The 12,711-nt window shown below is 41.0% G+C and overlaps 1 protein-coding gene across 3 annotated transcripts in view; it reads left to right on the top strand.

Annotated features, from left to right (window-relative positions):
- LOC128092630 (guanine nucleotide-binding protein G(s) subunit alpha) overlaps positions 1-12,711 on the top strand; it is a 49,099-nt gene that overhangs the window by 30,915 nt on the left and 5,473 nt on the right. For all 3 annotated transcript variants that reach the window (XM_052706862.1, XM_052706860.1, XM_052706861.1), the window contains exons 2-10: positions 1,133-2,051; positions 4,123-4,284; positions 4,473-4,569; positions 4,642-4,762; positions 4,835-4,963; positions 5,040-5,219; positions 5,289-5,413; positions 5,482-5,555; positions 12,466-12,612. In XM_052706862.1, the coding sequence (XP_052562822.1) occupies positions 1,935-2,051; positions 4,123-4,284; positions 4,473-4,569; positions 4,642-4,762; positions 4,835-4,963; positions 5,040-5,219; positions 5,289-5,413; positions 5,482-5,555; positions 12,466-12,612 (1,152 nt within the window). In that variant the 5' untranslated portion in view covers positions 1,133-1,934. The remainder of the gene's footprint in view (positions 1-1,132; positions 2,052-4,122; positions 4,285-4,472; positions 4,570-4,641; positions 4,763-4,834; positions 4,964-5,039; positions 5,220-5,288; positions 5,414-5,481; positions 5,556-12,465; positions 12,613-12,711) is intronic.

The following is a 12,711-nucleotide window of genomic DNA, read 5'->3' as shown; positions in this document are numbered from 1 at the left end:
ATGAAGAAATTTTCATAAGGGATAGAAAGTTAATTTAGGAGTGGCCATTCTCAGCTATTCATATTTTTTTCTAAGCCCCGTGCAATAGCCACGAAATTGTGTATCTTTGGTATGGAAAGCCCCGTGAAAACTCAAATTTCATCTGCCTTCTGTAATTTATCGACTTGGGGATAATAACCAGGAGCCTCCATATAAAGTTAACAGACAAATAAATTTCTAATGGAGACACATGGTACCTAACCCTGATCGTAACCAAATTCAACATAATATCAACAATGAAAATATGCTTCTCGCAGTTTTCAGAAAATCCACCTGTTTCCACCACCTCACACTCCTGCTAGTGTTGCGCTCCTGCTGAGAGCTCCCGCACAACACTAGCACTGTGTGATGTTGCTATTATAGTAATTGATATCTTTGTTTGTTGTAACAACTCACGATTGAGCACTAACCACAGTGGCAGCCAGCAGCAGCAGCAGCAGCCGACAACGTGAGAATGAGAGAAAATGTGTGCAGTGTGTGTGTTTGTGTGCGTTTTGACCAGCAGGCAGTGACTGCGAGAGAGAGTTTCGCGAGGGATGAAGAGGGTGCACTATTTAGGCTACTGCCCCCCTTGCTGGGGTGGGTGGGGTTGGTGGAAAACTCCACCAATTTTCTCACATTGCATAATGGAGAGCAGCGCTGGTTCGGCTGAATTTTGATGTGTTCTTACAGTTGGTACAGTGTGTCGGGGTGTTGCATTTGGGGAGGTTTGGGGTAGTGGGGATGGTGTTGCTTTACAAAAGGGGGGTAGTTTTAGCAGAAAACACACATACAGAGCACGTCGTGCGGGGTGGGAAGGAGGAACAAACACATGCTCGTACTTGACCAAAACCACCACCACAACCACTACTACTAGTGCAGTGTTCCGAAGATGGATGCTAAAAATAGTTTAGAAACGTGTGCAGCAGCAGCAGCAGCATTCTAGGGTGGTGGTGTGATTGAATTGTTAAACATGTGTAATTAGACCGATTAGATTTAAGTGCATCGCTCTCCAGCTGAGGGTGGGAAGGGGGGAAGTGGGGATGATATTAATTAAGAGAAAATGTCTGAACCAATTGTACTAATTTTCGCTTGTTTTTTTGTGTGTTCGCAGATATTTCGAACGGCTACGGAGAAGGAGAAAACAGCAATCGCCCGAGAGCACAACCTTTTGCGACAACGACTGACTACGGGCAAAAACAAACGGCAATCAACAGCAGCAGAGGAGCAGCACTGCTCTGAAGGCAGCACACCGCGTGTGTGTTTGCGTGCGTGCGTGCGTGCGTGCGTGAGAGCGTGTGAGTGTGCAGAGAGTGCGCGCGCTCTTGGTGGAGACGCCTCATGCGTCACGCTGCTCGTGCTGGTGGTCGTTGTCACTCACTCAACAAAAAAAACCGGAGAACCAACAGCAACAACAGAGAAGCAAAGTGTGAACAGTGATATGTGTATGTGTGTCGTCCGTTGAAAGTGTTTGTGTGACCGTGAAAGAGAATATTGAAGAGAAGAGAGAGAGTTAGCACGAAGAGAGTGCTCGTACTAGTAGTTAGTACTACCACCATTACTACCTAGTGTTAGTAGACACACATTCTAGTGTTTCGTCGTACAAAACCCCCACAACTAACCTGGAATAGAAACAACAACAATAATAATTAGACGGTGCGCGGTGAGAATCACGCCAGGTTCGTGGAAACAACAACACAAAGAGCTCGGAACGAAATCGACGACGACGACGACGCTGAACCGGACACAGGAAGTCGCAGCGGAAGCCACGAAGACGAACACGACGGCGGCGGCGGATTCGGTCAAACAATCGCACCTCAGCTAGACTGGCTCGGAACGGTGAAGCACGGGGGGCAGAGTCTCCCGATACGTCACCGGAAGGCGGAGCCACCTGCTGGTGGGCGCCCTGGTCAGCGATGGGTTGCTTCGGATCGGCCGGATCGAAACAGTCGGACGCGAACAGCTCCGAGGACACCAAGAGCCAGAAGCGGCGGAGCGATGCCATCACGCGGCAGCTGCAGAAAGATAAACAGGTGAGGCAGGCAGTTTGTAGAACTATGTGAAGGAGGGGAACGCGATCGATTGGGTTGTCCGAGGTGGGTTTGCGGATTGAGCACATTGGGCGGATTGGGATTGTTTTTATTAAAATTGAAGATCTAGCCCAAATATGAGCCGATATGGACAACAAAATATTGGAGAGAGGACTTGAACCTCTTCACTAGAAAAAAATAACAACCAATGCATAATTTGGAAGCACGAATATTTTGTAATGGTTGCTTACAATAAAACATATTTTTGTTTTTATTTTTTATAAAAAAGCAAATTTCATCAAAAAATGTGATTTTGTTGTACTAAAAGCAGTTAATTTTAAATACATTTCTTCGTAATGGCGCTTACGTCAATGAAAAATTACGACTTCCTAGATCAATATGAATACAGAACATTATTGGTAGGACTCCTAACTATGATTTAAAGTGAAATACGGGGCAATTTGAACACATTTTTAAAGGATTTTTGGGAATTTTTCGATGTATGAAAACATTGTTCCTGGAGCAAAAACCTATCGAAATCCGGGTGAGCCCGAAGGTTTCCGCAACATCACCTTTTTTTTGGGACACACTACTGTAGATTGTTCGATTGACGACAGATCATGGAAAAATCGAGCTAACGCAAAATTCTGCGTCGAACGGATAATTTTGTGAATTGATTATAATACACAATGCGTCTCTAGCAAAACGAACTGGGAACTCATTTTGATGGAGAAGCACGGTACTTTGAGTTGGATTCATATACCGTAATCCGGTATCTATTTAATTATTTCAAAATTCTCAGAATCCTGTTAATGGATATTTATTATTTTTGAATACGTTACTTAATGTAACGAATTCTGATATTTTTTAAGGTCATATCTCAGAATCCTGTTAATAGGTATTTGCCATTTTGTGGATATGTTGCGCAAATCATAGAATAATAAAAAAATATTTTCAGTTGTGAGCTCTTTGGTCCCGAGACCTTCACAGCAAATCGACGTCGGTTTGCTCTCTTGTTCTATCTAGTTAGAAATCCCAGCAAGCTTACTACAACTGAGCATATGAGCATCGAAATAAAGTTTTCATTTGATTTGTAAGTGTATTAAGCTATGGTTTTTTTTTAATTCTTAGTATTTTTCAAGGTCAAGTCTTGCAACGGAATTTCAAAAGAATCAAAATAGTTTTGATCGATCCCAGACATGCTAAATATGATTTTAAACGCAGTAAAATGCATTTCAAGTTGTTTTCAGTTCATTAGACTTCCATTTTTCAAAAATAAAAAAATGTCTTAGGAAACCAGGTAGCAAATCGTAATCTTCGATACTTTGAAGAAATTTGCAGAATAATGAATTCAAAACTGTATTTTTTTAAATGTCTATTGGTAACTTTGAAATTATTTTAACACTTTGTGAAATATTGGACCGCAAAAAATGCGTTTTGTAAAAAATAATCCAAACCAATCTATAAAACTTATGATTGGAAAACAACAGCAATCATGTCTTATAGAAATTGGGATTTAATTTGTAGTTGTGTGAGAGGAACTTAAAACCTAAAAAACATTTGCAGCGACCAAAGATGTTTTAATCTAACAATTCAAAATTAAAATAAAACAAAAAATCTATTTATTTGAGCAGTTTTTTTGTAATTGAATTTTTCTGCATTCGTTAAATTCGTTAAACCAAGTATAACAAATTAATGTAATCCAATGATTACTGATAATGCTGTAGCTGAAAGAATCTCCATAACTCTACACTAGTTTAGAAGTTAAAATATAATGTGTTATGAGTACTAGAAATAAACATGAATTGAATTGTATTGAAATGAATTTTATTTTTATTTTTGTTCAGCATAATTTAAAGAAAGAAAAGGACATTTCAAAAATAAAAATCAGACTTCGATTAAACTGCCCGCACGTGCTCCGTCTATTGTGTTCGACCCAGGCATTTCAATACCCCCGTCGTTTTACATAAAGAGGGAGGGAAAACAAAAGGAGTTGACTAATTTCCTTATTTACGCTTGTCCTTCTTCTGCTTCTGCTTCTTTCTCAACCATTCGTTTTTTTTTCTATCCACAGGTTTACAGAGCCACCCATAGACTGCTACTGTTGGGCGCCGGTGAGTCCGGCAAATCAACAATCGTAAAACAAATGAGAATATTGCATGTCAACGGATTTTCCGACACCGAGAGGAAACAGAAAATAGAGGACATCAAAAAGAATATCCGAGATGCCATACTGGTGAGTGGTGCTTGTTGCTAGTTTAAAGTTATCAACTAGTTGTTGAACTACCATGCGTCTCCATCAACAACATTTTGATTTAATGGAGACGCATGGTAATTAATCTTTTGATAGAACCGGCAATCTTTGTAGATTTATGAAACAAACATTTCTTGGAGAACATTAGACTAAAAAAAACTTCTTTGCAGACAATTACTGGTGCAATGAGCACACTAACACCCCCTATTCCATTGGAGAAGCCAGATAACCAGGCCAGAGTGGACTACATTCAAGATTACGCATCCGGTACGTGATACACCTTGTTTAGTAGGGAAATTAATTGAGTTACGCTCTAACCTTGACGTTCTTCTCCACCAGGTCCTGACTTCAATTATCCACCGGAGTTCTACGAGAACACCGAAGAGTTGTGGAAAGATCGCGGCGTGCAGCAGACCTACGAGCGATCAAACGAATATCAATTAATTGATTGTGCTAAATAGTAAGCGATGCTCTAGTCACGGCATTTCCGCGTTCACATTTGTAACCCCCGTTTGTTTGTATCAATTTGCAGTTTTCTGGATCGTGTTAGTGAAATCAAGCAGCCTAATTATACTCCAACCGAGCAGGATATACTGAGATGTCGTGTCCTCACGTCGGGTATATTCGAAACTAGGTTTCAAGTTGATAAGGTTAACTTTCAGTAAGTATTTAACACCCCACACTCACGAGAGAGAGGGCAATTATTCAATCGATGCGCCTTGCCTTTGCAATTACAGCATGTTCGACGTCGGTGGGCAGCGGGACGAGCGGCGCAAGTGGATCCAGTGTTTCAATGATGTCACCGCAATCATTTTCGTAACAGCGTGTTCGAGCTACAACATGGTCCTGCGGGAGGACCCCACCCAGAACCGGCTGCGGGAGTCGCTGGAGCTGTTCAAAAGTATTTGGAACAATAGGTAGGACCGTTTGCGGTGAATATTCCAGTTGAGTTGAATTTAATGCCGTTTTTCAAACTCTCCCAACAGATGGTTACGAACAATATCCGTAATATTGTTCCTCAATAAGCAAGATTTGCTAGCAGAGAAAGTCAAGGCTGCCAAAAGCAAACTTTCCGACTACTTTAGTGAGTTCAACCGTTACCAGACGCCGGGTTAGTTTGAAGTAGATTTCGATTGTAAATCAGATAAAAAAAACTAACATTTATATTTGTAATTTTAGCGGATGCCGTTTGCGAAATGGGAGAAGATCCCGAGGTGATTAGAGCAAAATATTTCATCAGAGATGAATTTTTGGTAAGTTTTTTTTATGCAAAGTATCTTCTTGCTTCTCCAATGAGACTTTGTTTTATAACCGTCTATTGCAAATTTACTTGTGTTGATTCCAAGATATGTATGAAAATGTAAGATTAGGTTGTCTTTCTGAAACCGACCTGAAAAACCAAATTTGGTCATAGTAGCCATCGGGAACCTGCTACAACCGATAAAAGACCTTTTTGAGACCCCTCCTTAGCCGAGACCTGTGGTGTAGGGGTAAGCGTGGTTGCCTCTCACCCAGTCGGCCTGTGTCCGATCCCAAAAAGTCCCGGTGGCAAATTTTGAGACGCAGGGTGGCCACTCAAGTCGGGAATTCGCCAAAATCCTCGAAAAATCGTGAAAAAGTCGGGAATTTGTGATTTTTTGTTAGAAAGTCGGGAAAAGTCGGGAATCCTAAGCATCCTTGTTTGATAAATATTTTCCAACTCTTGAATAATTTTGAAATATTTCGTACACCTTTGACATTAATTTCACTCAATTCGTCTTCTGCATGTAACTTCACGTTGGGTTGGGCCTCGTGGCGCGGTGGTTAGCGGCTTCGGCTGCCGATCCCTAAGTTGCTATTGGGCGCGGGTTCGATTCCCGCCTTATCCTCCTGGCCTTCTATCGGATGGTGAAGTAAAACGTCGGTCCATTTGCGTAAAAGAGGTTTTGGGTGACTCACCACACATAACCTTCGGACGCCTAGAAATGAGCAGAAACTTGCAACAGAGCCCACAAAAGACCCGGGGGTCGTTAAAGTGGATTGCTTTGCTTTTTATGTAACTTCAAATTTCGGGTTCCTTTCACTATTTCAATCTGTATGAGAATGAAAATAAAAATATCTTTTAAACGAATTTCATTTTTTTTTTTAAGAATAAAAACTGTAATCAAGTGTATAGATAAGTAAACATTTGATATTAAATATAAGGCCGATGCAAATATTTAAAAAAGTTTTTGTCCATCGGCCCTAGCCGAGGTCAAGGGGGGGGGGGGGGCAAAAAAATAAAAAAATATAAAAATTTAAAAAACAAGCCATAGTCTTCACATTTAAATGAAAAAAGTGTTTTAAAATGCATTTTACACTAGTTCAGTTGTTTTGCAATCAAAAAAAATGTATCGAAAAAAAAGATTTTGCATCGAAAATTTTCAAAAAATCTTAAGATTTTTTAATATACCCAAACATGCTAAAAATGATTTTAAACGCAGGAGAATGTATTTTAATTTGATTTCAGTTGGTTGCACTTGAATTTTCATTGAAATTTTGAAGTTTATTGTAAAAATATTTTTTTTGCCCCCTGATTTTTCGGGCCAAATTTGAAGGGGGGGGGGTGACAAAAACTTTTAAAAATATTTGTACCAGCCTAATCATAAGAATAAATTTTTTTTTTTTGTGTTTAACTTTTTGTCATCATTTTTTTCATTGCCTTTTTCACTATGTTTGGTTATTTTAAGAATAAACATTGAAATAATAGGTCCTATTAAGCTTTCGGTTATTTTTCAAAGACTGATTATTTATGTTTTTACCCTGAATCAAAATGATGGTTCCATTTTTGAAAAGAATGTTTTTAAGAATTTATGATTGAAATTCGAGTTTTTTTACTAAAGCTATCAATGTTTTTTTTTTTTTAATTTTGTCGGATGGTTTATATTGACTTTTTATAAAGAGTTTTTGGTTTGAAATCATTACTTAGATAAGAAATAGATATTTTTTGAGGTTCTCGAAAAGTCGTGAATTTGAATATGGGATTTGAGTGGTCACCCTGGAGACGAGATTTGTCTGATCACGCCTTCCGTCGGACGGGGAAGAAAATGTTGGCCCCGGGCTAACCTAGAGGATAGGTCGTTAGCTCAGTCCATGTGTAGGAGTCGTCTCCCTGGATCCTGTCTCGGTGGAGTCGCTGGTAGGCAGCTGGACTAACAATCCAACGGTCGTCAGTTTAAATCCCGGGGTGGATGGAAGCTAAGGTGTAAAAAGAGGTTTGCAATTGCCTCAACAATCAAGCCTTTGGAAACCTAGTTTCGAGTACGAATCTCGCAATCGAGAATGCCAAGGCAATGCCGTAGAGCGAATAATTTGATTTTGATTTGGATTTTTTTTTACTGAATTCAGTAGTTGAAAAATCGGTAAAGTTTAGATCGGCAAACCATCTGTCAAAATGAACAAAATTTTACCGAATTTTGGTTATACGGTGAACAATAATGAACTGCATTACCGAATTTCGGTAAGCTTTTGCCGAATTTGGTAATTTTCAGTTTACCGAACTGTTTGGCAATTGAAAATTCGGTAAACTTTACCGAATTCGTTAAAGACATCTAAGTTTGTACGATAGATAAATTTATCTATAAAACTTGCTGTAAACACAATTGTTTTAATTATTTTTTTATTAACCTTCCTACGGTATTGGGGTCCTTTTCGGCCTTTTTGAAAATTTAATTTGCCATAACTTTTGCTATATACATGCTAAAGCCTTGAAATTTTCTGACATTAAATTTATAGTATAAATACACATTTCACAAAACAAACAAACCTTGGACAACCCCTAGGGGAGCGTCCATAAAAAAAGTTACTTTAAAGGTATTGGGGTCCTTTTCGACCCCAAACTTTAAAAAATCATCAAAAATCCAGTTTTTGACCGATTCCGGTTCTTTTGGTCACAAACGAAAGCTTAGAACGTCCCCTTTCCGAAACCGACCTGGAAAACCGGATTTGGTCATTGTGGCCACCGGGAATCGGCTACAACCGAAAAAGGACCTTATTGAGACACCAACTTTGACGACCTGTATCTCCGGCAAATTTCAACCAATCAGGATGCTCCGGGTTGCATTCGACAGGTATTTACCTGTACTTTGACCACAAATATTAATATCAGGGCCAGGTGACCTACCGGTTCCGGAAATCCGGAACATCCGAAAAGTTCATGTTTTACTGTTTTTCACATATATGTGATACCAATACTCTCATGATAGTTGAAATTGATCCATAAAACTTACTTAAAACACAATACACGATTGCCAGAACCACTCTGGAGTGTTAGTGGCCACTTCCGGGTAACCTGGAACCGGTTCCCGGGTACCCGATGAACGGCCAACTTGACTTTTTTGGTGAAAACCCATCATGTTGCACATCAAACTCCATGAAATTGAAAGGTATGTCCATATTTGGTAATGCCGTTGTTCGCTGAGCCATCCTGGCCAATCTGGAACCGGTTACCGGTGGCCCCTTGGGGACACTTCCGGAATATGAGAGAAACCCTATCATCCGACATATCAAATTTCATGGAATTGAAAGATATGTCAATTTACGGTCATGCCGTTGTTCGCTGAAACATTCTGGCCAATCTGGAGCCGGTTACCGGTGGCCCCTTGGGGACACTTCCGGAATATGAGAGAAACCCTATCATCCGACATATCCAACTTCATGGAATTGAAAGATATATCAATCTACGGTCATGCTGTTGTTCGCTGACCCATTCTGGCCAATCTGGAACCGGTTACCGGTGGCCCCTTAGGGACACTCTCGGAATATGAGAGAAACCCTATCATCCGACATATCAAACTTCATGAAATTGAAAGATATGTCAATCTACGGTCATGCTGTTGTTCGCTGACCCATTCTGGCCAAACTGGAACCGGTTACCAGTGGCCCCTTAGGGACACTCTCGGAATATGAGAGAAACCCTATCATCCGACATATCAAACTTTATGAAATTGAAAGACATGTCAATCTACGGTCATGCCGTTGTTCGCTGATCCATTCTGGCCAATCTGGAGCCGGTTACCGGTGGCCCCTTGGGGACACTTCCGGAATATGAGAGAAACACTATCATCCGACATATCAAACTTCATAAAATTGAAAGATATGTCAAATTACGGTCATGCCGTTGTTCGCTGACCCATTCTGGCCAATCTGGAGCCGGTTACCGGTGGCCCCTTGGGGACACTTCCGGAATATGAGAGAAACCCTATCATCCGACATATCCAACTTCATGGAATTGAAAGATATATCAATCTACGGTCATGCTGTTGTTCGCTGACCCATTCTGGCCAATCTGGAACCGGTTACCGGTGGCCCCTTAGGGACACTCTCGGAATATGAGAGAAACCCTATCATCCGACATATCAAACTTCATGAAATTGAAAGATATATCAATCTACGGTCATGCTGTTGTTCGCTGACCCATTCTGGCCAAACTGGAACCGGTTACCAGTGGCCCCTTAGGGACACTCTCGGAATATGAGAGAAACCCTATCATCCGACATATCAAACTTTATGAAATTGAAAGACATGTCAATCTACGGTCATGCCGTTGTTCGCTGATCCATTTTGGAAATGGTTCCCGGTGGCCCCTTGGGGACAATCCCGGAATATGAGATAAACCATATCATCCGACATATCAAACTTTATGAAATTGATAAATATGTCAGATTACGGTCATGCCGTTGTTCGCTAATCCATTTTGGAAATGGTTCCCGGTGGCCCCTTGGGGACAATCCCGGAATATGAGAGAAACCCTATCATCCGACATATCAAACTTTATGAAATTGATAGATATGTCAAGTTACGGTCATGCCATTCTTTGCTTATGCATTCTGGCAATTCTGGAACAGGTTTCCGGTGGCCCCTTGGGGACACTCCCAGAATATGAGAGAAACCCTATTATCCGACGAATCAAACTTCATGAAATTCATGGATATGTCAACCAAAGGTCAGCGAACAATTGCATGACCGTAGATTGACGTAGTTTTCAATTTCATGAAGTTTGATATGTCTGATGGTAGGGTAACTTTCATATTCCAGAAGTGTCCTCAAGGGGCCACTGGTAACCGGTTCCAAATTGGCCAGGATGTGTCAGCAAACAACAGCATGGCCGTAGATTGACATATCTTTCAATTTCATGATTTTTTATAGGTTTTTTCTCATATTCCGGAAGTGTCCATAAGGGGCCACAGGTAACCGGTTCCATGATGGCCAGAATGGGTTAGCGAACAACGGCATGACCGTAAATTGACATATCTTTCAATTTCATGAAGTTTGATATGTCGGATGATGGGTTTCTCTCATATTCCGAGAGTGTCCCCAAGGGGCAAAGGGCCACCGGTAACCGGTTCCAAATTGGCCAGGATGGGTCAGCAAACAACAGCATGAGCGTAGATTGACATATCTTTCAATTTTATGAAGTTTGATATGTCGGATGATAGGGTTTCTCTCATATTCCGGAAGTGTCCCCAAGGGGCCACCGGTAACCGGCTCCAGATTGGCCAGAATGGGTCAGCGAACAACGGCATGACCGTAAATTGACATATCTTTCAATTTCATGAAGTTTGATATGTCGGATGATAGGGTTTCTCTCATATTCCGGAAGTGTCCCCAAGGGGCCACCGGTAACCGGCTCCAGATTGGCCAGAATGGGTCTGCGAACAACGGCATGACCGTAAATTGACATATCTTTCAATTTCATGAAGTTTGATATGTCGGATGATAGGGTTTCTCTCATATTCCGGAAGTGTCCCCAAGGGGCCACCGGTAACCGGCTCCAGATTGGCCAGAATGGGTCTGCGAACAACGGCATGGCCGTAAATTGACATATCTTTCAATTTCATGAAGTTTGATATGTCGGATGATAGGGTTTCTCTCATATTCCGGAAGTGTCCCCAAGGGGCCACCGGTAACCGGCTCCAGATTGGCCAGAATGTTTCAGCGAACAACGGCATGACCGTAAATTGACATATCTTTCAATTTCATGAAGTTTGATATGTCGGATGATAGGGTTTCTCTCATATTCCGGAAGTGTCCCCAAGGGGCCACCGGTAACCGGTTCCAGATTGGCCAGGATGGCTCAGCGAACAACGACATTACCAAATATGGACATATCTTTCAATTTCATGGAGTTTGATGTGCAACATGATAGGTTTTCACCAAAAAAGTCAAGTTGGCCGTTCATCGGGTACCCGGGAACCGGTTCCAGGTTACCCGGAAGTGGCCACTAACACTCCAGAGTGGTTCTGGCAATCGTGTATTGTGTTTTAAGTAAGTTTTATGGATCAATTTCAACTATCATGAGAGTATTGGTATCACATATATGTGAAAAACAGGAACACATGAACTTTTCGGATGTTCCGGATTTCCGGAACCGGTAGGTCACCTGGCCCTGATATTAATATTTGTGGTCAAAGTACAGGTAAATACCTGTCGAATGCAACCCGGAACATCCTGATTGGTTGAAATTTGCCGGAGATACAGGTCGTCAAAGTTGGGGTCTCAAAAAGGTCATTTTTCGGTTGTAGCCGATTCCCGGTGGCCACAATGACCAAATCCGGTTTTCCAGGTCGGTTTCGGAAAGAGGACGTTCTAAGCTTTCATTTGTGACCAAAAGAACCGGAATCGGTCAAAAACTGGATTTTTGAAGATTTTTTAAAGTTTGGGGTCGAAAAGGACCCCAATACCTTATGTGTGATTTTTTTTTAATACCAAGGGAAGGTTAATATACGATTGCCAGAACCACTCTGGAGTGTTATTGGCCAGTTCCGGGTAACCTTAAACCTGTTCCCGGATACCCAATGAACGACCAATTTGACTTTCTTTATGAAACCCCATCATGTTGCACAATCGGTCTGCAACCGGTTATAGGTGGCATCCTAAGCTTTCATTTAAATCCAAGTGAACCGAATTTGGTCAAAGCCTAGATTTGTGGCGAAGGTTAACCTGCCAAACATATATTTCCTCTAATTGCAGCAAAAAAAAATAAAAATAAATAATACAGTTTTTTAAATTCATTTGAGAATTGAAATTATAAATAACAAACAATTCTACATGGCTTAGAGCATGTTTTTTTAAAATAAACTAAATTACAATTTCTAAAAAAGAAGCTACAATTTGTTGAAAAAATCAATCTATTTCCCATTCTAGCGTATATCGACGGCGAGCGGCGATGGCAAACACTACTGCTATCCGCACTTTACCTGTGCGGTAGACACGGAAAACATCAAAAGAGTTTTCAACGATTGTCGAGACATCATTCAAAGAATGCATCTGCGGCAATACGAGCTGTTATAGGTATGAGACTTATTCCATCAGTTGGTGCGAGTTTCGAAAGCCATGCGTCTCCACCGCTTGCTTTGATGGTGACGCATGGTATCACTAATATTCCGATCT

Source organism: Culex pipiens, chromosome 2, assembly GCF_016801865.2.
Source record: "Culex pipiens pallens isolate TS chromosome 2, TS_CPP_V2, whole genome shotgun sequence".
NCBI classification, from domain to species: domain Eukaryota; kingdom Metazoa; phylum Arthropoda; class Insecta; order Diptera; family Culicidae; genus Culex; species Culex pipiens.
This window is presented reverse-complemented; position numbering and strand designations above follow the sequence as displayed.